General features: G+C 47.8%; 1 protein-coding gene across 3 annotated transcripts; it reads left to right on the top strand.

The window, feature by feature from the left end:
* Positions 1-7,939: 7,939 nt before the first annotated feature.
* On the top strand, positions 7,940-23,095 carry TMEM120B (transmembrane protein 120B). 3 transcript variants are annotated; one of them, XM_072880112.1, is made up of 13 exons: positions 7,940-8,098; positions 13,004-13,122; positions 14,105-14,221; positions 14,999-15,058; positions 15,655-15,750; positions 16,779-16,868; positions 19,018-19,083; positions 20,043-20,104; positions 20,402-20,494; positions 20,920-20,984; positions 21,166-21,234; positions 21,834-21,916; positions 22,219-22,351. In XM_072880112.1, exons 1-12 carry the CDS (start codon positions 8,030-8,032, stop codon positions 21,912-21,914), a joined length of 987 nt encoding a protein of 328 aa, XP_072736213.1. In that variant the 5' UTR covers positions 7,940-8,029; the 3' UTR covers positions 21,915-21,916; positions 22,219-22,351. The 3 variants fall into 3 exon arrangements, with proteins under 3 accessions (XP_072736213.1, XP_072736214.1, XP_072736212.1); XM_072880113.1 differs by lacking the exon at positions 21,834-21,916 and having other exon boundaries at positions 21,166-21,238; positions 22,219-23,095; XM_072880111.1 differs by lacking the exon at positions 21,834-21,916 and having other exon boundaries at positions 22,219-23,080.
* The last annotated feature ends 650 nt before the right edge of the window (positions 23,096-23,745 follow it).

Genomic DNA, 23,745 nt, shown 5'->3' with positions numbered 1-23,745 from the left:
GAGCACCCGGGGTAACGCAGGCTGGTGGGAGCCACCTTTATTTGCTGAATTCCCTTCCAAATTTACGACAGTGATGACAGGTTTGCGTAAGTGTTAATGTAGTTGGTATTCGCCACCCTGAATGTTTTTAGCCACCTACTACAAGGGTGCGGGGAGGCTGGCAGCAAGGGGCAGGCGGTGCAGAGCTGCTCCGGCTGCAGCCTCCCAACAGCAGCTGCAGCTCTTGGCGCTGACGGCTAGAGGCTGCTGCTCCCATGTGCTTCTGCCGCTGCTGCTGCGCTTGGGGATGAGGATCTCACAGAGTCCCGCGTCCTCCTCCAGACGCTGCTCTGTGCTCTCACTTAGGAGCTTTGTCAGGTCTCTGGTAAAATGCAGCTTTACTTTGCATGGCCCTACTGGAAGCCCAGTTTTTCCCCGTGTCCCTTCACAGGACTTCAGAGCAATGCAATATAGCTACACTATACTTATTTTCAGTCTTACATCTTAACTTAATGAAGAGCAAGGTGAAAAATAGACCTGGCTGCAGAGAAGGGGCTGCTGGCTGTCCCTGGCGGCACCCTGCCTGCCACTGCACCACATCCCGTTGTGTGACCTCCATGCCAGCTCTGCCTGCGCAGGAGCACCCTGCCTGACCATCACCCAGCCCTGAGGATGCCCTGGGTAAGTTCACCCCTTGCATTGACCCCCGCCCCACGGCGCTGCCCTATGCTGGGGTCCTTTTGCCAGCACCCTCCGGAGCAGCTGAGCCACCCCTGGTCCTTCCTTGCCCCCACGGCCGTGCCTCCGAGCAGGACACTCATGGAACCTTTTGCTGCTCTTCCCCAGCAAGACCAGGGTGCCAGAGCAGCGATGGGAGAGGACGATGGGGAAAGCCCACACGCTCGGTTTGCAAAGCACCCTTGAGTTTGGCCCACGCTCTCCTGCCGCCCCCCACCTCGAGAGCCACCCCACGGACACCAACCTGCACTCGGTGCTGTGCTGTGCTCGGCTGGGTGCTGCCGGCTGCATCAGCGGGGTCGTCATAGCAACTCTGCCAAACTCCTGCGCGAAGGGTCATGGGGAGCACGGCGGCCGGCCAGGAGAGCTGCCAGAAAGCTGGAGGACCGAGCGGTGAGCGGCTGCAGGCGGAGAGGGATGCTGGTGGGACACGGGCTCACCCTGCGTGCCCCATGGGGAGCATGAAGGATGGAGCCAGAGCCGGGCTCCTCTGCGGAGCTGCCAAGCACACGCTGCTCTGTGGAGCTACGTGTCTTTGAGATAAGGATTATCCAGCAGAATATTAAATGCTGATAAGCAACGAGTGCTTCAAATCTGGTTGTTCTTTTTATACACGCAGCAGCAGAAGGCTGGAAATGAAAAGCATTGGTTACAATACTGATGGGTAACAAGTAAATCAGTCTTGTAAGTGTTGGAAGAAAAAGGAGAAACCCCCTGAAAGTGCACATCAGAGGTCTCAAAATAGAAACCTGAATAAACCTGACACTTCTCCGCTGTAATTCTCTCATCCGTTGCATTTCTTCTGCAGCCAGGGCGAGCAGGGATTGCCATTACGGCTTTGTGGGCATCTGCAATAATCTTCCCTAGGGGGTACTTAACCGTGCACATTTCAATATAAAACCAAAGTTCTCGTATCACTCCCATGAGCCAAACACACATTTATTCTCATCCTTTTACCACATTTTTCGTGCACAACACTGCAGGCTGGATGGTAAAAAATTTGAGGTAGGTGGAGAAGCTTGAGTTGAAACAAAGCACCCGCCTCTGCGGAGGTGAGATACAGCTCGGTCTTCCCTGTGGGTGTTCATCTGCCATCTTCAGTGTCTGTAGCATTGAAGGAGGCTTAAATGCTGTGTCCATGCTCGGGTAGGACAGAGGGTGTGTGAGGGGATGGTGACTACCAGGGTAATGTGCAATTTTCGACTGCAGGTGGGGATCTTTCAGGTTTGATGGTGGGTAACAGTGAGTAACAGGGAATATAGCAAATAGTGAAACTGCACGGTCACCCAGGACTGTCTCTGCTGCGGTCAGTATGGGCAGGGGAGGAAAAAAACCCTCCTCCTTGGACTTACTCCAAGCGTAAGTGTGACTGAAGGAGAATACTCCATTTCCCATGACACGCATGAGTGTCATGGAGCAGGAGGAGACAACGCCACTCCCTGGGACATCAGTTGGAGAAAGAAAATGAGCTGGAGGGAAGGAAGAGGGAACCTCAGTGTTCTACATCTGAAACCCATCATTTTTGCAATGAAAGGAGACAGCTGCTCCAAGCTGAGTTTGCTCTCACAAAGCTTGGGGAATCACCCAAGTGAAATGCCCAAACCAACTGAAAACTGTCAGAATCAATAAGTTAAGTTTATTCTGGGAACTTTGTAGAATAAATAGAGAAAAAACATTTAGAGAAACATATGTTGGAATTCTTTAAAGGTGAAGAATGTGACAACAACATACTGTGGAAGTAGGATGCTCAGATGTATTTTTTATTGCTGCTATATTCAAAAGAAAAGCCAGAGGAAGCGGTGGGAGGGTCTTGGACTCCAACCAAGCGTGTGTCAGGTTTAGCCGGATGAGCACAGAGTGGGTGGGAGCTTCCCCACCACTCTGTTTTTAAGAATTATTATTAGCAGCATTTAGGAGGGATTGAAGTGAAAGGTTTGAGATGTAAACGTCACTGACTTTTGCTTAAGAGGCAGCCTTGCGGGAAAGCGTTTCTTTAAAACTCTGCCCTCCTTTTTGCTGGGAGCAGCTCTCTCAAGATAAGAACCATGTTGGTTTTACATCAAAACAACCTAAAGTAAGAACCCTAGGTTATCTGAAATGTTCAAGCACTTACATACTCATGCAAAGTGAAATGTTGAAGTTGTTGAAGCTGATGCTTACCAGATACCCGCTCCCCATGAGCGTCTTTTGCTGCAGATTTACAGCTAATTCTCTACTTAACTACCTGCAACAAGACTGTTCAAAGGTGGGGTTGTGTTAATTAGTGAAGTTACCCAAAGCTGAGAATTATTTACTGCATAACTGTAGAGTGCTTTGCAGGACCCTCAATATTGTTTTAAAACAGGCAGATCATAGTAGGAAGATGGAAACAGATAAATTTGGCCATACTCAAGCTAATGCCGCACTTCAAGTCCTTAAGTGAGGAATTAATCCAGTTTACAAGATGAATCATCAGTACCAACTTCCAGTTGAAACATGTGCCAAAGTGTTATATTTATCATGGCTTATTGTCACCTGATGTTAGAATAGGGACTTACCCATACTGATATTTTGTCCTTTCCAGTTTGCACTGTGCTGGAAAGAATCGGTGTATCTAGGACAGGGGTAAAAAGCATCTAAGGGAACAGCCTCAATTATGATAAGAGAAAAGAATGAATGGAATCTGCGTTCAGAATAGTCTGGAGGGTGAAGGAAAGGAGCTCAGTTGTATATGTGACTGCACATATACAACTACATGTACGCGAACAAAATTTAACACCAAAAGAACAGTCAGTCACAATTTTGCTGTGATCCTTAACTTTGATTTATTAACTCAATTTCTTTGACAGGTTTCCTGGTAGTGAATGGTTGACAAGTTGGGGATTAATTAAGGTAAAGGCAAACCAGAGATTTGCTATTTGTAGATTTGCTGTGCAAATCTTTGCTGCTTTTGCTGGCAGCAAAAGCCAGCCATTCGGAAGCTGGAAGGTTAGATCTGCAAGATACCTAAAAAAAAAGTTCTTAAAATATTCAAATTCAGAGGAAAGGCACCGTTTGTCCTGTGTTGACACAAACAAAAGACACGCTTTTATAGCCTTAAATCTAGAGCAGCCGTGTGCTCCAGAAATCCAGAGTGATACAGTGATGCTGGGAACCAGGGAAGGAGCCCTCACAAGCCTTCTCCAGGCCAGGCTTCTGCTTGGGGGCACAACGGAGAAGACCACCTGACCAACTTCATGCCCAAAAGCAGGTGAAGAAGGAAGAGCCCATGCAACATGGGTAAGACAGTGTGGTGCTGTTGCATGAAGGCACTGGTGTCTTTCTGTACATTTTAACTTTTTGGGTAAGTTGTATTTAATGCACGTACTTCAAGGAATCCACAAACCCTCTTTTAAGAAGCCTCTCAGGCTGTTTAAACCTGCACAGCAGCATTTCTTGCCTCTGTAAAATGATAAACTGAATCAAAATATCATCTAAGCTGCGGGAGCAGAGGGAGGGATGGGGACGTAGCCAGACAGGGCAACTGCCCAGGCTTTGTTTGCTATGGCGGGTAGGGAGGCATCCTTGAAATATGAAAATTGCACATCACCGGGTTAATTAGCTGTTGACCGAAGAACATATGTGGTTTGTTTAGCAGGCTGTGAGGAAAGATATGCAGAAAGAATGGAGGCTCTCCTGAGATAAACCAGGCTCCAGAAAACAATGCAGGGCTGTGAGAGCCCCATCCTGGGGTATGCGCTTGGAGGAATTTACCCCGTGCTCCAGCTGAGCTGCAGAACCTGCTCCTAGCGCAGGGCAGGACAGCCGAGGTGCGGGAAGCCAGGAGCACTGGCTGCACAGAGCCCCTCTCGCCATCCGGGGCCGAGGGGTGGGAAGCTGCCAGGGCTCTTCTGGGCTCTTAAAATTCCCTCTCTAAATCCTTAATCCAGCTGCTAAAAGAATTTGCATTCCTATAATAGTCCAGTAAGGTCTTTGATTGTCCACTGGGTGCAATGGGTGCAGTTATTTAGAGGTACATTTTAATCAGATAGAAAAAAATGAAACCTCAAACTATATTACTCCTATATATCTTTTCATAATGAGGGAATTTTAACTATATTTTCCCCCCAAGATAAACATTTAATCCAGACAGGAAATGTAATGCACAAAGACTGGATTTTTAAAATGTCTTTTCTGTAGGAGTTGCTCCTGGAGGCAGAGAGGGACATCAGCCAGCACAGCCTTACCAGACACAACCCCTGCTGCCCTTCCAGCCGTCCCTTCCCCATGTCCCTGGCCTCAGGAGCTTGAAGATCTGACTTAAATCTACAGTTTTCCATAGGTATTGCTGGGAAGGCTTTCTGGATTAGTGCACACCCTCTTACTTTTTGCAGGATCCATATTAAGGAGACTGCCAATTTGAAAACTCAGTGCAAAGTTAAATGGACGAACGTTTATTAAGATTTTTGAGTCCTTTCCTTCAAGAAATCTAGTTTTGGAGCATGTTTTAGTTGTAGAAATAAAAATTGCAAAAAGCCTGAAAACTGAAAGAGAAGTTGATAGTTACATAAAACAAATGCTGAGAATGTGGATATGGAAACTTAAGTCACTCAGGACAATAGACTGTGATATATATTATGTGATTTTTTATTTTATGGCTCCTAACTCAGAAATTAGAATCCTTTTAAAACTGACAGATCTAATTAAAATCTGCAGTTTCCATTCTTAGCACGTAGAATTATATATACTATACTAAACAAATTGTCTAGTTCTAGTTAAAGAAAATCAGTTATCTTACCTTGCTTTGGTTTTATTCACAAAGATGTGATTAAAATAATGAGATTATACAAACAGCCATAATCTCCCAGGAGGTGGAAAGAGATTACAGGTAATTCTGAAATCTTTTGTAACAGCACAACATTAAATACTGTTTGAACCAGCTGTACAGCCAGCCGTGCTACACTCACATTATTTGTGTGTAATGAAATTCTTTTGTGTTTTCTGTTTTAAAGAAAATACAGATCTCTTGAATGAATATTAATAATTAGCATGTCTTAGTTAAAAGACCTTGAAAGAAATCTTTTGAGGTTATAATTATACACAGCCTCAATATGCATAAGAATTGTTCCTTGTCAAGAGGTGTAGGGAAGAGGTAGGAAAGCTTTGAATAAAGGTCTGGTGATCCCTCGGTGGGAGGCTGTTCCGAGATTGCTCTGGGGCTGGCATGGCTCCGAGTGGGAAATGCACAACATTTCCTGCGTTTGTACGCACAGCGCCCACAGAAACACAGACCATAGTCCTAATGAACATGTCATCAGGCTGCAGAATTATGGCCCAGGGCAAATATCCACGAGTGATATTAAGAGCTTTCTTCTGTTCTTTTGAGGCTTGTATCTCAGGAGTGAAATGAATAGTTTTAAGGGTTATTTAAAATTTATGATGTATTCTCTGAGTACCTCTTATTGAATGTTAGGATTGACACAAGCAGTCCTACAAATGTTGAAGTGTTTTTACTTAAGTGTTTTTACTTAAAGGAAATAAAGGGACATCCACAGAACCACCTGCTCTTAAACTGACCATTCCCGCTGGCAGTGCAGACTGGGGTCTTTGCTCTGGCCATGTGCAAAACACACACGAGGCTCAAACCTGCAACTGACAGCAACAGTACCCCCACTTTTTGGATCGACCAACCTCTGCCAACCTCACCTCTCACCTCACGACCCACCAAGCAGGCTGGCACGTCTGGATTCACCCAGGTCTGCAGAGGGTGTCAGCGCCCCGGCCTCCCCGGAGCAGGAAGGGGTAAGGACTGGCTCTGTGATAAACTGAGCTGAGAGGACAGAGTAACTGCAAATGTGGAGGGCTTATTTTCTAGGGGGAAGGGCAAGTAATTTGCTGGTAGGGAGTTCTCCAACCTTGTGGTGAACTGGAAAGCTTCAGCACGTATCCAGCGCAGAATTAAAACTGTGGTCCAAGATGCAATTCTTTCTCTGTAATCCAAAATTCTGCAGGCTTCCTGTAACATAAGGTCCCATTACATAGAATTGTGGACAAATGCTAGAATGCAGGGAAAATTTAATACAGACATAACAAACTCCTGTGACATTTATACTATGTTTATTAGTTTATTATTCTACTTCAAGATCATCAAGGCCTGCCACAACACATATATTTGATCTCTGGACAATCGCAGACCTCACTGGAGGAGCGGAAGGGACAATGCAATGCCCCTGTGGTTGGTGGCTGTTAAATCAGCAGAAATCCCCAACCACCGCAAGTTCTGTGCAGGTTTCTTTGGAAACCGAGCGCAGAGGCAGGCAGCAGGTCATTGGCTGCATTTCAGGTGTCCACCCACACATGTATGAAAAGAACATACAAAAAGGGAATAAAATAGGCAGACAGCACTAATACATAGCTAGAAAAGGATCGGGGACAGCAAGCACACTGAGGAGGGTCTCTACACGAAATGTTTTTGGTTGTTTGTGCCAAATCCAAGGGAATGGGATCCTACAGATACTCTTTGTCAAAAGACAGCATTGCACTAAAGTTTTTACTTTGGCTTCGCACCTCCCCTCCCCTTCGTACCCTTTTTTTAAATTGCTTCCTTTCCCTTCCTTTTTTTTTTCACTTTGCCTGTTTCCACCCTTTTGCAACACCCACCCTCCAAGCAGCGCGGTACCAACGTGACGTTCACAGCCTTTGTGCCTCCTATACATCCTACCCTGCCCTGCGCGCTGTGCATTACTCTCACCGTGAGCTCCGTGCGCTATCGCACTTGTACAGCCCAGAGGCCACCAGGCCCCACTCCTGGTTTGCCAGTCCTACCGCCAAGCAGGTTATTATTGTAATAATAAAAAAGATCAGGAATCGTCTCGTCACTTTCTCTTTCTGATATTAATGACCCGCTGTGCGCTGGCCGCAGGCAGATGCTTGGCTGTGCCGCCTCAGCCCAGGTGTGTGTCACCTCAGGGAGCAGGTCCCTCTGCGGGGACTGTCCCCGCGGGACGGCGGCTCCGCCAGCGCCGCACGGAGTGTTAAGCCCCCCCCCCAGCCCCACGGAGCGCTTCAGGCTCTGCCACAGCACGAAGGGACCCGGGAGAGCCGCGGAGGACCCCCCGCGGTGACCGGGGCTGGGCGGGCGGCGCCGGCTGAGGAGCGGCGCCGGCTGAGGAGCGGCCTCGCCTCAGGCGGGCGGGGGACGGGGCGGGGCGGCGTGTGGCGCGCGCCGCTACGGCGCCGCGCCCAGCCCCGCGCGATGACGTCAGGGGCGCACGTGGCCCCCGGGCCCGGGTGCGGGCTCGCGCCGCCGCCGCCGCCGGCAGAGCTCGCGCCGCCGGGTGCGCTGCACCGCGCCATGAGGGTGCAACTGGAGCGGTGCCGGGGCGAGTGGCGGGAGCTGGAGGAGGAGTTCCGGCAGCTCCAGGTGAGGCGGGGGGGCGGCGGCGGGGCTCCGCGCCGGTGCGGTGCTGCCCGGCTTCGCGTCCGCTCCTTCTCTCGCCCTGCCCCGCGCTGCCTCCCCCGGCTTTGCTTTGCATCGCTTTGCGCGGCGCTGCACGGGGCGGGGGGCGGCGCCGGGCTCGCCCCCAGGACTCCCTCTCCCTGCGCGCTGCCGCAGGCTGGGAGGGGGCCCTGCGGGAGCGGGGCCGGCAGCGCGGGGTGCGAACCCCCGGGGTCCCCACCGCTGACCCCTTCCCCGGGAGGCCCCCGCCTTGGGGCAGCCTCAGCAAGGAGCTTCCAGGGGTGCGGAAAGGCTCACCCCCTCCTCGCTGCGCCCAGGAGAGGCCCCCGGGTGGGCTGCGCGCGACAAGGCCACGCGTGCACGACGCCTTCGCCGCAGGCCCGGGGTGCATGCACGAAGCACGGCTCTGCACGGATGCGCGTCCTTGCACAGCACCCCAGAAATACCGCTGTGCCCCGGTATCCCCAGGCAGGTGCTACGTGCACACGGGACATCCCAGACCAAACTATGGCTGCGGGTACGTCTGATGAGGTGCCCGAGGGGACGCGGTGCTGCGGTTCCCACTGCTGGAGCAAGGGTGGGGAAGGGAGACCTGGCGTTTTTGCGCGCCCGTAGCACGGCACGAGCAGCGACGCAGGTAACGCCTGTACTGCGAGCATCGCCTGGCCGGAGTTTAATTTCCTCTGGTGGGATACAAGGGGGTCAAGTGCTGTTTTTCCATCTTGCAAAAGCACGCTGGGGGACAGAAAGACCTTGGAGTAGGGACTGAGAACTGTTTCTGCAAAATGCTTTTACCGCCAGAAACCTTCCCTTCCCGGCATGTCGTCAATGCTGCACCTATACACGTGCTTTAAATCTTTCGGCCAGTTTTAAAACACGACTGGCTGTTCTTGCTCTGCGTGGCTGTTAGCCTCTTTTAGACTGTTAAACAGAACGTGCACTGCAAAAAAAGTGCGATTTCCAGATTTAGCTTGTTGTCTTAATTAAAAGTCAGTTCAGGTTGTAGGCTTGTTAACAGAAGGAAAGGTGGTGGTTGGGCGTTGGGGGGGGACCAGCTGGCGTGATTTTGTTGATCGCTTGTTTGCTGTGTGCACCAACCAGCCGCCTTGCCGACCATGCTGCTTAAGTCTGACCTAAACCACAGCAAAATGTCAATGACTTGTCCCTGCCTTGGTTTCCCCAGCCATAAAAGGAAAGTAGAAATGCTTCTAGATGTGGTGGCAGCTGCTGGTGGCATGAGGTATCATTGCCCAGTGGTTAGTACTGTAGAGGTGAAAAGTTGGAATAACATCCATTATCTGAGAGCTTCAGGGCTCACAAGCAGAGTTTATATCTGAAGGCGGCGTTGCAGAAGAGGGGAACACGGCGCTGTCCTGAGGATGTGACTCTGCTCCAGCTCCATGAGGTGCTGGTCATGCTTCAGTGTGCTTTGCAGGAAGGTTCTGTACTCCCCAACTGGATTCAAGTCAAACCTTGATGCGTGGAGTAAGAATCCCAACTGTTTAGTAAGAAAGTACTTTGATGTCGGTGTCCACTCTCATGCTTGTGCTTGCACGTGGCTTTTTGGACACACTTGCAGCATCTCTTGCTCTTGAGCAGTGTGGTTTTCCTGGCAGCAGCCTGACCTCGTCCACGCCTGCATCACCCCCCTCAGGGCCCTTTTTTGCTGGCCTGACTCATCTTGGGCTGGAAATGCTGGTCCGGGGCCACGTGGGAGCTGCTGCTCGCATTTGGAAGGAGCTCCCCATTGGTGTTTTCCAAGGTACTTTGGTCGCATCCACTAAAAGGGTCTCTTGTGCAATGCCAGTAGGGAAAAAAAATTGATGGTGGGCAGATTCTTTGTGTGTTGAGGGCAGTGCTGGCCCCATGGAGCAAAATGATCTCTGTTTCAGTGCACTCCTGCCCTGTCTCGTATTTTACACTTGTGTTGTAAGTTCTGGGTCAGGGGCTGTGTCTTCCTTCTCCTGCAGAGGAGGACCTTGGACTCTGGTTGTAGCTCCTGCCCTGACGTGCTGGGTGGCTGGCACGGGGCATTTGGGGCTACACTTGTGTTTGGGGAGCTCCGACTTGAGGGGCTTCAAAGGGGCTGATCCTGCTGCGCAGCAGCACTGAGCATCCCCTCGGGGCAGCAGGGACCAGCCGTGAGAGGGGGCTGGGGGACATCCAGGTTTGCAAAGCGCTTTTAATCAGGCATATCTGTGGCTTTTTGTAATTGGGGTTGCCAGGGTGGTGCCTCGTCTCTGGAGCAGCAGCCTGAGATGGAGAGCTCAGAGCTGTGGGGCATTGCAGTTTTGGAGCAGGAACCCCCACAGATTCTTACCTTCCCTCCCCTGGCCGTGGCACATCCGTGGTCTTCTATGCCGTAGGAAAATGCAAGTTGCCCTGCAACAACTTCTTAATTAAACCTTGCATATGAACATGTAAACCAGATTTTGATTAGGAAAAAGCCCTGCAAGGGCTCCCCATGAATGTGGCTTAAGTCCTGCAAATGAACAAGTGCTGACCACAAGCAGGGCTGTTGCGAGTCCAACGGAAAATAGGCTTTGGGGTACTTACAGAAAGTGTAAAGCGGTTGCAGCGCAGGGCTGCCGTGCTGGACTGCTGCCTGCCCTTAGTCTGCGGGCAAATTGGGCAGTGATTTCCACTTGCAAACTGGGCAGTCACGGCCCTGGCACTGTACATCTTGTAAACTTGGGTGCAGAGACAACTCTGACGTCTCCGCTGGGAGCTCTTCAACTAGGGCAAAAATACTCTTCTCCCTGGTGCGTGGGTCCTTTGTTTTTCGGTATGTGTTGTTTCTTATGTGGAGTGAGAGAGCTGTGGCCAAACCCGACCCTCCGGGCAGGTATTTGGCCTGTGGATTATAGGTATTAATGTAAAGGCAGTGCTGAGCTCCCTGTGCTGCCGGTGGGTCCCCTTTGTAAGCAATCACCTCTCTTGATGAATAAATAACTTCGCTTCTAGCAAATGTTACATTCTTCTAAATGCCAGTGTCATTTTTAAATCATTATCCTGATGTTTCTGGCTAGCAGTAGAATTTATCAGCTCTCAACTTGCCTGTTTGTGTTTCCGATAAATACTTGAACACTTTTTTTGGCAAAGAGCTTCTTACATCCTTTGAACCAGCCTTTTAAAAGACGTTGTTGTGTGATATCTAGAGAAGCAGAAGGAGTTACTGTGCGATCCAGCAAGCCCTGAAGTCCTCCTCGTGCTAAGAAAAGCCAAACCAGTCCTGAAACAATGAGAGCTGCTGTGCCTGGACATGGTTAGTTTGGTTATGAAGTTTTTTAAATTGGATACTGGAGCTTGTTTTGGATTGCTCCTGTAAATAACGAACAGCTAACAGCCAGGTCCTAATGAGGAGAAAAGCAAAGATTTGTTTTGTATGGTTTTACCACCATGTTTATGCTCTGGGAAAACTGGTGGTAATGGTAGATAAAGCAGCCGTGCAAATAACCATTTAACTTGTACCTTCTCTTGGCACTAACTCTGCAAACTTTGTTTTGCAAGTTATTATAGATCTTAAAATTTGCTCGGAGGGCATCGCTTGGTGTCTGCTTAGCCCTTTCTGAGGTCTCCCTGCACTTGGGAAGGCGGTGAAATCACTGCGAAGGGCAGAAAAGCAGAGCATGTTTATTCCCAAGCAGAGGCACCTCTCAGTGGGCTTGCAGTTGGTTAGCATGTCCTCGTTACAGCCAGTCAAACACTAATTCAGGGCTGCAGAGGATCAATGAGCTGTGATAAAGAAGTTCCTCTCAAGGAGCTTCTAATGCCGCAGGGAGGGGATGGGTTAAGCTCTTAAACTAGAGTATGGGGCAGTAGGTTGCTTGAACATATATGGGGTTGAGATGGCAGTGGTGGCCAGGAGGCGTCTAAAACCCCAGGTGTGGATTTGTGGCTGGTTTTTTTTTTTTGTGTGTGTGTGTGTCCCAGATCCTCATCTTTCTTCTTTTTTCCCCAGATTTAATCTGGCTGTGAAATCAGAGTTCCTGCTCTATGATTTAACCACCCATTTGATGGGGACAGATTGGGATCAAATGGAGGATTAGGGGCCTCGTTACAGGGTGGGACAGGAATGAGGAGCTCCTGAGTGGGAAAGCTTGTTAGAAAGAGGAAATGAGATGCGTGTAGAGAGGATCTCTTCCTTTTGCAGGAATTTCATTAGCGTCCATTTAAACTGTGTTGGATAGAATCATAGAATAGTTTGGGTTGGAAGGGACCCTTAAAGGTCACCTAGTCCAACCCCCCTGCCATGAGTAGGGACATCTTCAACCAGACCAGGTTGCTCAGAGCCCTGTCCAACCTGACCTTCAACACTTCCAGGGATGGGGCATCTACCACCTCTCTGGGCAACCTGTTCCAGTGTTTCACCACCCTCATTGTAAAAAAAGTCTTCCTTATATCTAGTCTAAATCTACCCTCTTTTAGTTTAAAACCATTACCCCTTGACCTATCGCAACAGGCCCTGCTAAAAAGTTTGTCCCCATCCTTCTTATAAGCCTCCGTTAAGTACTGAAAGGCTGCAATAAGGTCTCCCTTATTGGGAGAAGGCCTTATAAGGCCTTCTCTTCTCCAGGCTGAATAATCTCAACTCTCTCAGCCTTTCTTCATAGGAGAGGTGTTCCATCCCTCTGATCGTTTTTGTGGCCCTCCTCTGGACCCGCTTTCCTGTGCTGAGGGCTCCAGAGCTGGACACAGTACTCCAGGATCCATGCTGGTTCAGCATCGCCCCCTCCTTGCTTGTTTGCAGGGGTGCCTGTTGACTCCCAAAAAACCAGGATTTTGCTTGCTTCCTTCAGAGGTGAGGACCAAATGCAGTGTGTAACCTAGCAGGGCTCTTCCTACCAATCATCTCCTTTTCTCCTGCAGGAAACACACAAAGTTTACAGGCAGAAACTGGAAGAAGTCACCAGTTTGCAGACAGCCTGCAGCAGCTCCATACACCGGCAGAAGAAGACACTAAGGGATCTGAAGCACAGCCTGCAACGGTAACGGGAGACCTGGAGGGTGGAGGAGGCAGGGATGGGATGTTGCTCATTCCCAAAGGGCTGAAATGTTTGGATTTTTAGCATTTTAAATGCAATCTGTGTCATGGTGCTAATTTTGCTCCATGTTATTCTTGAGTCACCTCCATCTGTCACAGCCAGGTAAAATGTTCGTAACCCTATGAGAGATGGAGTCCTGCAAATAAAGAAGATCTTTGAGGGAGCCTGTGTGGGTTTGCATCCTTGCAGTATGTGCCATACGCTGCAGGACCATACAGCTTTTGGTCTATGTGTTTTGCTAGGTGAGCAAAGCTTTGCTCCGTAAGCCGTGCTGGAAGAGCAGCATCAATCCTTGAACCTGAAGGTATATCTTGCTCCTGGGTGGATTTACAGGAGAGAACTGTCTTTGGCTGCTGGGCTGATCCCTGGGAACCACGGGCTAAATTCCTTGTGTGCAGGTCTGAAAGCACCACCTCCAACAGCAGGGGTTGCTAACGCCGCTGTGCTCTGCTCTCTGTTTTACATTAATTGGTAAAACTGCAGTTTGTCAGTAAATCGTCAGCTGTGTGTTTTGTTACATCCTGAAATATTTCATGCCTGAAGAGCTGCAGCCTCTGCAAAGGGCAGTGTCTGAAACCGTGCACAAAGTTCCCGAAGTGGAAGGAGTTCCTGCAAAAAAGCACAATGTTCCCTAAGTGCTCTGCTAGGGAAGAAGTACGGGATCCTGTCACTGAGCTGAGATGAAAAGAGAAGCTGATTTATAAACGAGCTGGTTGAAATAACCTACAACGGCATAAACCAGACAGTGAAATAAAATCATGGTAAGCCAAATAGTGCTGCAGAAATACAGGAGCAAAGTGCACAATGGCATCACCTCACACAGTTAGCTTCTTAACAGCATGGATTTTACTACAACATTATCTTCCTTTAAATACAAAGGAGGTAAAAACATGAACAGGAATATCTTGTTTCTGTGTTCATACAGGTGCAAGCCCAGAGCGAGTCCTGAAGAGTTTGCTCTCATTCAGGAGATCAGCACCCAGATCAAGGAGAGGCAGAATGCCTTCTTCGACATGGAGGCCTACTTGCCGAAGAAGAATGGGTACGTGCTTTGCTGGGGAGGCGTGCGCTCCGGGAAGCCTGATTTTCTTAAGTGTTCGCAGTGGTGTTGTTCCTGAAGGATAATGTGCGTGTTGAAGAAATACATGTAAAACTGGATTAGTCATAAATCTCTTGCTGAGCTGCTGTGTCAGTTGTACACAGAATTTGTTAGCTGGAGGTGTATATAAATGTACTGCGTGTAGGCAGTGCAGGTTTTCTTGTTAAAAGAAAAGTAACCCTGCATTGGCGAGAGATTGTGCAATTCACTGTCTCACACTGATGTTTTCCTGTGCTAATTTTTTTAAGACTAAATTAGCACAAGAATTTTCTCTCTTTTTTTTTTTTTTAAATAGTGTTTTCAGCCAACTTAAAATTTATACTTTGCTTCAAGCAGGGTTGCTAGGACAGATTTCTTTCAGTTGTCAAGGGCTGCAGCACCATGCAGCCCCTCAGAACTTTCTATCAGAAACTTTTCTTCCAATTTCTCCCCGTTATTTTTGGTTTTGGACAGTGTACACTACATATCTCGCCCTTAGACTATAGCACAGAAAAGGGATCCGGAAAATCAAGCTTTTCTCTAACTTCTTGGAAATGCTGACCAATCTCTCCACATTTAAATCCTCTTCTGTAGTCTATCTCTCCAGTTTGCCTTAATTAAAAACCTACAGCAAACGTGGCTTTGGCAGATTTGCCGGTCCCTTCAGCTCCGATCTGGGTCATCCTGCAGTGTTCAAATAAAATGACTTACTTGGGTCTGCTCTTGTTTTTTGTCTTCCAGCTTGTACTTAAATCTGGTGCTGGGAAATGTGAATGTAACTCTCCTGAGTAACCAAGCAAAGTAAGTGAGCGTTTCTGCGTGTGTGAATTTGGGTTTCTCTGGGGCCAGCTGTGGATATGGACTGAAGTCCGGAGACGGGAATCGGTTTCTCTTAGGTCTGATAAAAGATGAAATGTTGAGGGTGGGCAAGTCGGACCATGACATAGGGCCAAGCTAATGCTTCGTGTAGCTCTGATGGATTCTGTCCATCACTTGCTTTTAAGCCCAGCTCAGCCTGTTGCCTTAATTGTAAGGGGTTTATTTTGCAATGAAAAATGGTATTGCGACTTCTAGGCATACAGTGCTCCAGAAAATTGAGGTGTTTTCTGTGGTTTTGGTTTTTTGCCCTTTTTTTTTTTTGAATTTTATCATGCCAACCCAGAAACCAGCTGTTATGGACTTAAGCTGTTGTCTTGCAGTGTAATGGCTGTGCAGCCTAGACAGACCCTGCGGGCAGAACGCTGCCTTTCACCGCTGTCTGCTGGTTTTCTAAATGTTTCAAACAAAACCTCTCTCTCTGGGCCTGGCATGTGGATTTGTATCTGGTTTGAAAAAAGTGAAGCCACATTCCAGTAAACACCCGTTTGTGTCCATAAACAGTGGTTGTTCTCTTCCAGGTTTGCCTACAAGGACGAGTATGAGAAGTTCAAACTTTATCTGACAATAATCTTGTTACTTGGGGCCGTCACCTGCAGGTTTATTCTCCACTACAGGCAAGCTGCATTTTTACTTCTAATAAAGTATTTTGAATAAAAACGTGCTGGGTTTGAACTAACTGATCTGTTAAGGATGGTGAGATGGGCTCTGGCAGTGTTTAAGCTTCAAGCAGTTGGACAACAGGACAGCTTCTGCACCTCTTCTTCAACACTGGCAGGACCTGTATTGTAGCTACTTGCTTTTCCTTGTTTAACTTTTTTTGGAGTCTCTTATAACTGAGAAGTCCCACATCATGTTTCCTGACCTGTTGTTTTCCGGGCATCAGGCTGTGCTTGGGAACAAGCAGTTGGTTTTGCTCATGGGTTGTCCCAGGCAGGGACTAGCACCATGCTGCAGCTCTGGGGTTGCAAATGCAACAAGAGATGATTTGCGTGAAATGATCAGACCTGAAATGTTATCTCTAGGTCGTGATAAAGTATCTGAGCACCAACAAGCTTCCACTTTTCAGTTTTGCTTAAAAAACAGGAAGGTGTTGGAGCTGGGCACTTCCACTGAGGTTTCTCTGGGTCTGGGGTGAATGCAGGATCGTCTCAAAGAACAATGCTGCCATATACAGAGGCTGCCCCGAATCCCCTTGGCTTCAGGGGTTTGCAAAAGGCAAAATGAAGGCTTCCCCCCCCCGGAGTGTAACGCTCTTCTGCTCTTTTAGTTGATTGGATTTATATAGATCTCATGGAATCTCCTCACTGAATTAGCCTGGAAATGCCTCTCTAAATTGGATCATCCGCTGCTTCCATGGTGCTTTCTCTCCTTCAGAAGGAATTAATGTCATCTCTGCGTACCTGCTTATCGGCTCAAGATCTGCAGTGTTATATCACGGGGCACTTCCCGGAGGAAAGGACTCTGAGCCCAGCGGTGCTGCCAATGCTTGCGGCTCTGCATGTGGATTAGAGATGTTTGGGACTGGGGTTTCGTGTCTGTGACTCACTTGGGCGGGGGATGAAAAATAGGTTGGTTTTTTTTTTTTAATGTGTCTTTATAATTAACAGGGGTTTTTTTACTGTGTGTTTTTTCTATTTAACAGGGTGACAGATGAAGTGTTTAACTTTCTGTTAGTGTGGTATTATTGCACGCTGACGATACGGGAAAGCATTCTCATTAGCAATGGATCAAGGTACTGTGCCATCTGCAAAAACTATTTAAAGCATGAATGTCCTTAAAAGAAAAACAAGCAACAAAAGGGGATTCAGTTTTGCACTGAAGCCCAGGAAATCTGAGATGCTCATGCCTCTCTGCAGGATCTGTTGTCTCTGTTGCTCTCCCTGGTGGCTTCCAAGGGCAGATGTGGCCACCTGAGGTTTGGGGAGGGAGGAGAAGGTGCGGTTCCTAGAAGTCCATAAGCTCTTTTTCCAAAGTGTTGGATGTTCTTGGTAGCTGCGGGTTAGTTGTAGATGTGGTCTGGAGTATAAGTGTGTGTGTGTTTTTTGGTGAAAGGACCAACCCGAGGTACAGGCTCTACGCCCTGTGGTTAGTATGGTCGCCCCGTGGGTCACTGCTGTGTCTCCTGAAGCATTTGACTAAATTAGAGTCCTGTCGAGGGGAAGTTGGCGGTTAGGAGATAATTGAAGGGCTGGAAACACAAGTAAAACCGTGGGAAAAGTTAACTGAAATATGATCTTTACTCCAAGCCCTTGTTTCTTTATGGCACCTTTAGTATCCTAAGGTGGGGTGGTGAGGTCCTGTTGGTGAATTGCTCCTGGAGCATCTCCATTAGGTCTAGGTCGAGAAGTTGCTCGAGTTTGCACTTGTGTAACTTAACCTGGAGTCTGGTGTTAGATTTTAGCAATAACCTGATGGTTGCCTGTCCCTGGTTTTCATCATCCAGATAGGCTGGCACAGGGAAACCGCAGCAATTACCGTGTCTCTTCCCAGGCATGAGTCTGCATGTCAGTTTGCAGCTGGGTGAGTGGCGGCTGCTGCTGCTGCAACATTTGCAGCTCCCCATTGCATTAATTAATTGGGCTTCTAATGTGTCTTGTTTGCTACCTTGCGTGCAGCCAGCATCGCGTTAGCCCAGCTTCATGCACTCGTTCCTGCTCCGAATACTGCACAGAGAACTTGTACACTCCTTTGTAGTGGTGCTTGTACAGGGGCAGACCAGCATTTGTGTTAGTGGCAGGAGTTAGTGTTGTCCTAATTAAGTGGCAATGCCTAATGATCAGCTGGGAGCAGTTTCAGACAGTCTCTTCCCTCTCTGAAGCCAGTTGCTTCCATGTGCGCCTCCAAATGGGGATGGGAGGGAGCATTTCTGGGAGCCTTGTCTCGCATTGCCAGCAGGATGCTTGTGGTCCCCACTCCCGATGCAAGAGGGCTTTGTGCCTGGAGGCAGACAGCAGTGTGGCGTGTGCAGTGGGAAAATCAGGGCCCTCCTGCTTTGCCTGCGGGCAAAATCTTAAAAATGTGCTGATTTCTGGGAGCTGCTTGAGGGCACAGTTCCCAGCGTGGGCAGCAGGGATGAAGCAGTCCCTTCTCCAAGCATGGCTGTCCTCAGGGCTGCTGCGGGCAGGATGTCTTGTTTTGGGGTGCTTTCCAGAGAGGGGTGGATCGCTGTGGGGCCAGAGACAAAGAGGAAAAAAACAAGCATGGGGACGTAAAGTTGTATGCCCAAGGCCAGCAGAGAAACCTCTGAGCTTGAGCTCGCTGCATCTACGGAGGTGGGTCACAGTGGCTTGGTGCTGTCTTGTGTTAGAGGTCACACACCTTCGGTTGGAAATGCCCCAAATTGACCCATCATGTTGGCTTAGTTTCCAAAGCAGCGCTGTCCCTGGCGCAGCTCTTCACTTCTTGATTCTGCCTCACCTACAGCCTTTGCTCGCTTTACTGTAATTTTCTGAGCTTTCTGCACCATTTGTCTGAAAGAAACAGCCACCTCATAGGAAGGACTTGGAAATGTCACTTATTTGCATGGCACGGGAAGAAAAAAAGAAGGTGTGTGGGCTGAAACTTGTGCACCATTAGTCACTGTGGTACCTCGTGCTGAGGGACTGCTGCTTCTCGCTGTGCTGGAGAGCTCATGGGAGCATGCGAGATGTGCCCTGGTCCTGAGCCTCCCTCCAGCAGTTGTGGATTCGTGACCCAGCTAAGCCGTATTGTCAGGACAGTGCTCCACACCACCCCTTTTGCTTGAGTTGAGCCATCTTTTTTCTTCCCTGCCCCCCTCCTCCCCCAAGTCAGGATCTTTTTTTTTTTTTTTGTCTTTAAAGCCAGACTTATAATGCTAAAATCCACGTTTCTCGTCTAACTGCTGTGTTTTTTCTGTTCAGGATCAAAGGCTGGTGGGTGTCTCATCACTATGTCTCCACGTTCCTGTCTGGAGTAATGTTAACATGGTGAGTCCGCTCTTGCCTGCTCGAGGTGCTTCGAGCCTGTTGCAAAGTGTTTGCATCATCTAAGCATTTAAATCCAGTGTGACCATGAAGCTGTGGCCACATGGGCATGTGGCGAACGTCAGACTTTATTTGTCTGACGTTACAGATGTTTTCAGTGATAAATGCATCACTGCAAGTTCGTATTTACATTGCTGATTTAAAAAAAAGAAACCCAAACCTAAGCTGTAGTTGTGCTGATGGTAGCAAAATCTCTGCAAGTCTCCTGATTTCTGTCTCTGTGTAACTAAGCAAACAAGCAGCGCTTTGCTTTAGAGGGAGGACACCACAAAATGAATCTGTTTGGTGCCTTTACTGAACCCAGATTACAAACCGAGTATAAAGCCAAAAATGCAAGTTACTTTCCAATGGGTGGTGACGTTGGTCAAACAACGCAGCGATGCATCCCGTGTACAGCCCCTGTGCAACCTTTGTCAACTTTGGCATTAACTGATTAGTTAATAATTAAAAAGTTTTAAAACAACAAATGTTTCTGCTCCTGAATCTGTAAGGGGATGACATAGTGGCTGGAGCAGAAGGTCCCCTGCCCTCTGTCTGTCCTGAACTACCCTCAGGATAAGGAGCACAACCACCCCCTGCTCCACCGTGTGGATTCTTGATGCAGACACTGCTGAATGGCTTTGATTGCTGCCTAGAGAAAACTGTGATAAGCAAATGAGTAAGAGGGGGCAGCATTCATACACATTTCAGAGGGGAAACCTAATCAATTACAGCATTTTCTATATGCCAGAGTTGTGATGTGCAGCTGTAGCACCCTCTGGGCTCCTGACCGGGTGGAGCAGGCTGGGTACCAGCTGCTTGCTTCGCTTGCTAATGGGATCCAGCTTGGCAGTGGAGGGGAAGGGCACTGCATCATGTGCTTTTTATGAAATAAATAGACCTCCTTTGTATTTTGCTTTCAGGCCAGATGGACTCATGTATCAAATGTTTCGCAGTCAATTTTTAGCATTTTCAATATTTCAGAGTGAGTATATCTTACCTTGCTAATTCACGGGATAAAATAGTTTTGTATCTTACCTGCTTAGAAGAAAACACGTCTGCTTGGTAAATACTGGAGTATTAATATAAACCATACCATGGTTTATATTAATGTATAAATGTTTATATTATGTACAAATATAAACCATACCATGCTAATATACAATGCACAAATATAGACAATAATTAAATGCTGTTGGACTAAACATTATTAAAATAGTTTTTTACGTTTATCATACTTCTGAATAGCCAATGCAGTGATGTTTTCTCTCTCCTTCTCCAGGTTGCGTTCAGTTCCTACAGTATTATTATCAAAGGGGCTGCCTTTATAGACTCCGTGCTTTGGGGGAGAGAAACCACTTGGACCTTACAGTAGGTGAGGTTTTCTGCAATACTTGGTTTGCAAAGTTTTTGCACAGGTTTTAGATGCAGTGTTAGGGAGAGGGCTGCGTGGCCTTCCGAGAGCGAGCTTTGCAAGAGCTGCCACCCCACTGCCCTGCTGCCCGTGTCCTATGGCAGGAAAGGGAGTGAGGCTTTTATCCCCCTCCTCCAGTCCTGTGGGTCAGGAGCAGAGGGCTCTGATCTCTGTCAGCTCTTGAGAGGGTTAAGATGGAGGTTTTGGTCATCCCCATCTTCATCCTCCTCCCACTATCCCACCTTCAAGTACATACTTTAAATTGGTTGGTTATTGCAGAGCAGGATGGGAATAGCCCTTATGGGGTGGTCTGGGTGGGGAGGGCTGCAGCTCTGGTCCTGGCTCTTCTGTGCTCACTCTCTGCCTCTTCTGTTAACCTTTTCCAGAAGGATTTCAGTCCTGGATGTGGCGAGGGCTGACGTTTCTCCTTCCCTTCTTGTTCTTCGGGCATGTAAGTCAGGCAATCCTGTTCCTCCCTCTGTGGCGTGGGGCCTTGGGAGGGTCTGCCACTGTGGTTGCAGCACTGTAAAAAGGTGCTTTGGATCACGTGTACCCATGGCAAATGTTTCTAAGGTGTGGGGTTTTTATTTTTTTGCTAGTAATGAAATTGCTTTTTTTTTTTCCCTCTTTAGTTCTGGCAGCTATATAATGCAATCACGCTTTTTGGATTGTCGAGGCATAAGGAGTGCAAAGAATGGCAGGTGGGTGTTGATTCTGCTCAGAAAAAGCATGGAGCAGCGGGAGGAGGGGGTGTTTAACCACATCCTTGAAGATATTTAGGTATCTGACCCCATCTGAATATCTTGGGATGTTGTGGCACAGAGCCTATACAAGAGAACTCAAAATAAATGTGAGTTACTGTAGAGGAGCTTGCACCTACGGGTGACCACACGAACTGAAAGGCCCAGGAGGTAGGGGGAAGAAAATTCATGTGGGTAAATATCTCTCCATATTGTTCATGTATACGGGCATTTAACAGCAATGGCTGCTGAGTTGCTGGTGGTTCTTTATGGCTGATCCATGGATTACACATACAAAAATACAACAAAAAAACGATGGCAGTGAATCACTTTAAAAACATATTATCCGCTTTATTGCCCCACTTCAGGGATCCTCCCACTTGTGTTCTCAGTTGCTGTCACCCATCAAACATGTCTATCCATTTTCCAGCTATACAACTGCTCCTGTAGATCTAGATTGGACCACATCACACATGCAGTGGTGCAGATAATCTGATGGTCTTTATTTTGGGCAGATCTTGCTGTAGCTGGTGTGCTCACTTTGTTCACTGGCTTAACAGGAGGAACACAGCTTCCCACAGAAACGTGTCATTCCCCCACGCCTGTGCCACTGCTGTTGGATGAAAGTGCTTGTAGCATAACGGTAATCCATTAGATTGGACTTAATGATTTGATTTTACTGTCTGGTAGCGTCCAGCAATGTTGAATATAATCCATATTGTAATGTTAAAAACCAGTAAATGCTACTTAAATGATCATGATAAAAATATACTTCTTGTTAACCCACACACCTGGATGCATGGGTGTACATTTGGCTACGATCTTCTCTCCTCGTGTGCTAACGGATCCCTGGACTTGCCAACCAAGCCCCCTCAGAGCTCGCTTAAATGTGGCCAAAGCAGTACCTTCGGCTCTCACCTTTTTTTTCTCCTTCTCCCCTCTCAGGTTTTTGTGTTGGCGTTGACGTTTCTGCTGCTCTTCCTAGGGAACTTCCTCACTACTCTCAAAGTGGTGCACACTAAACTCCAGAAAAACAAAGATAAAATTAAGAAGCTGTGAACTCCCCCTCCCCGGCGTGCTGGCTGTTGTCCCTGCGCCCGCAGCAGGTGCTGGCTTTGGGACAGATCCTGCTATAAACCCTAGCTATGCCGTGGACAGGCTCGGAAAGACTTGCCCGTCCCCGTGTTTGGCGAAGGATATGGACTCTGCCAGCACAGACTCAGTATTATGCAAGCATGGCTCTCCAGTCCGCGGTCCTGCTATTTATGTATATTTAATACAAAACGTGTTTGCTCTTGGTTTTTTTTCTGTATATAGAGCAGCATGCACCTGCCCAGTGAAGTGCCAGCATTGGGAGAATGTGGGATCTACTGTAATTCCAGTTCTGGAATGATATTTAACACTTTCCAGTTTTATTACTTACATTCTGGGTATTGGATTTGCAAAGGTTTATGAACACTCCAGGTTGATCAGTAATACAGACCGAATGCTGTTTTTTAAAGGCATTTGTTTAAGGCATATTTTCAGTGGCAATACTAACCTGTGTGTACTGTGGAAAAAAAAATGCCCATCTCTGTACCATACTGCTGCTATATACACTTTTAAAAAGCTATTTAAAGAAGAGAAATTCTCTTTTGAAAAGAAAAACAAGCAAGCAAAACCAGTTATTAAATGGCAGGGAAGTCTGCTAGCCCTCTTCCAGGGAGGCCAGGTCATCTGTCCAGGCCTGGAAAAGACCTAAAATAAACTGTTCAATATGCAGCTGCTTCAGCCCCTTTTTAATAACAAATACACTGCTCTTCAGGTTGCTTTTTCGAGACACCATTTTTCCTTAAGATAGCCTTGGTCAGTGGCAATAAGTGCAGTTGCACTTGGGTTTCTGTTTTCAGTGTTTTTTGCTCCCAGTGCCGTTCTGGAAAGGGGAGGACAGCCTCAGCAGAAATATTAAATACTTTCTTTAGATGCTGCGCTTGTACCAATAGTTATGAGAATGTAAACACTAGTTCAGGAGGATGGCAGAGGACAAATACTGACTGCCATCCTGCTTAACTCCTTGTGCTGCTTGACCTTAAACTTCCTCATTCAAATAAGCTTGTTTTGGGTGTTGTAACATCTGTACCTCCGAAGGCCAGCTGCAGTATCGTGAGCCACTTTAGGCAGTGTCTTTCCCAACGGTGAAGGCTTCCTTTGAGCTAGCACAAAGCCCAAATTGGGCATATGCTTTGGCAAAGTGTGATCTGAAAATTATGCCTTTCTCCCAGTAAGCATGCTCATGAAGAAATATATATGCACTACAGACTTGAGATGGTCTCATCAGTTCTTCTGTTGCTGCGAGGCTAGCAAAATTACCTTTACAGTGTCACTGTCCTGTGGGCACGAACAGTAAATTGCAATTTGCATATTTTGAACAACTTTCACACTAGCTGGGCTGTATCTTTGTATGTTAACTTTTGACTTCTGCGGAGCCTGTGG

The sequence above is a fragment of the Ciconia boyciana genome, chromosome 15 (genome assembly GCF_034638445.1).
Source record: "Ciconia boyciana chromosome 15, ASM3463844v1, whole genome shotgun sequence".
NCBI classification, from domain to species: domain Eukaryota; kingdom Metazoa; phylum Chordata; class Aves; order Ciconiiformes; family Ciconiidae; genus Ciconia; species Ciconia boyciana.
This window is presented reverse-complemented; position numbering and strand designations above follow the sequence as displayed.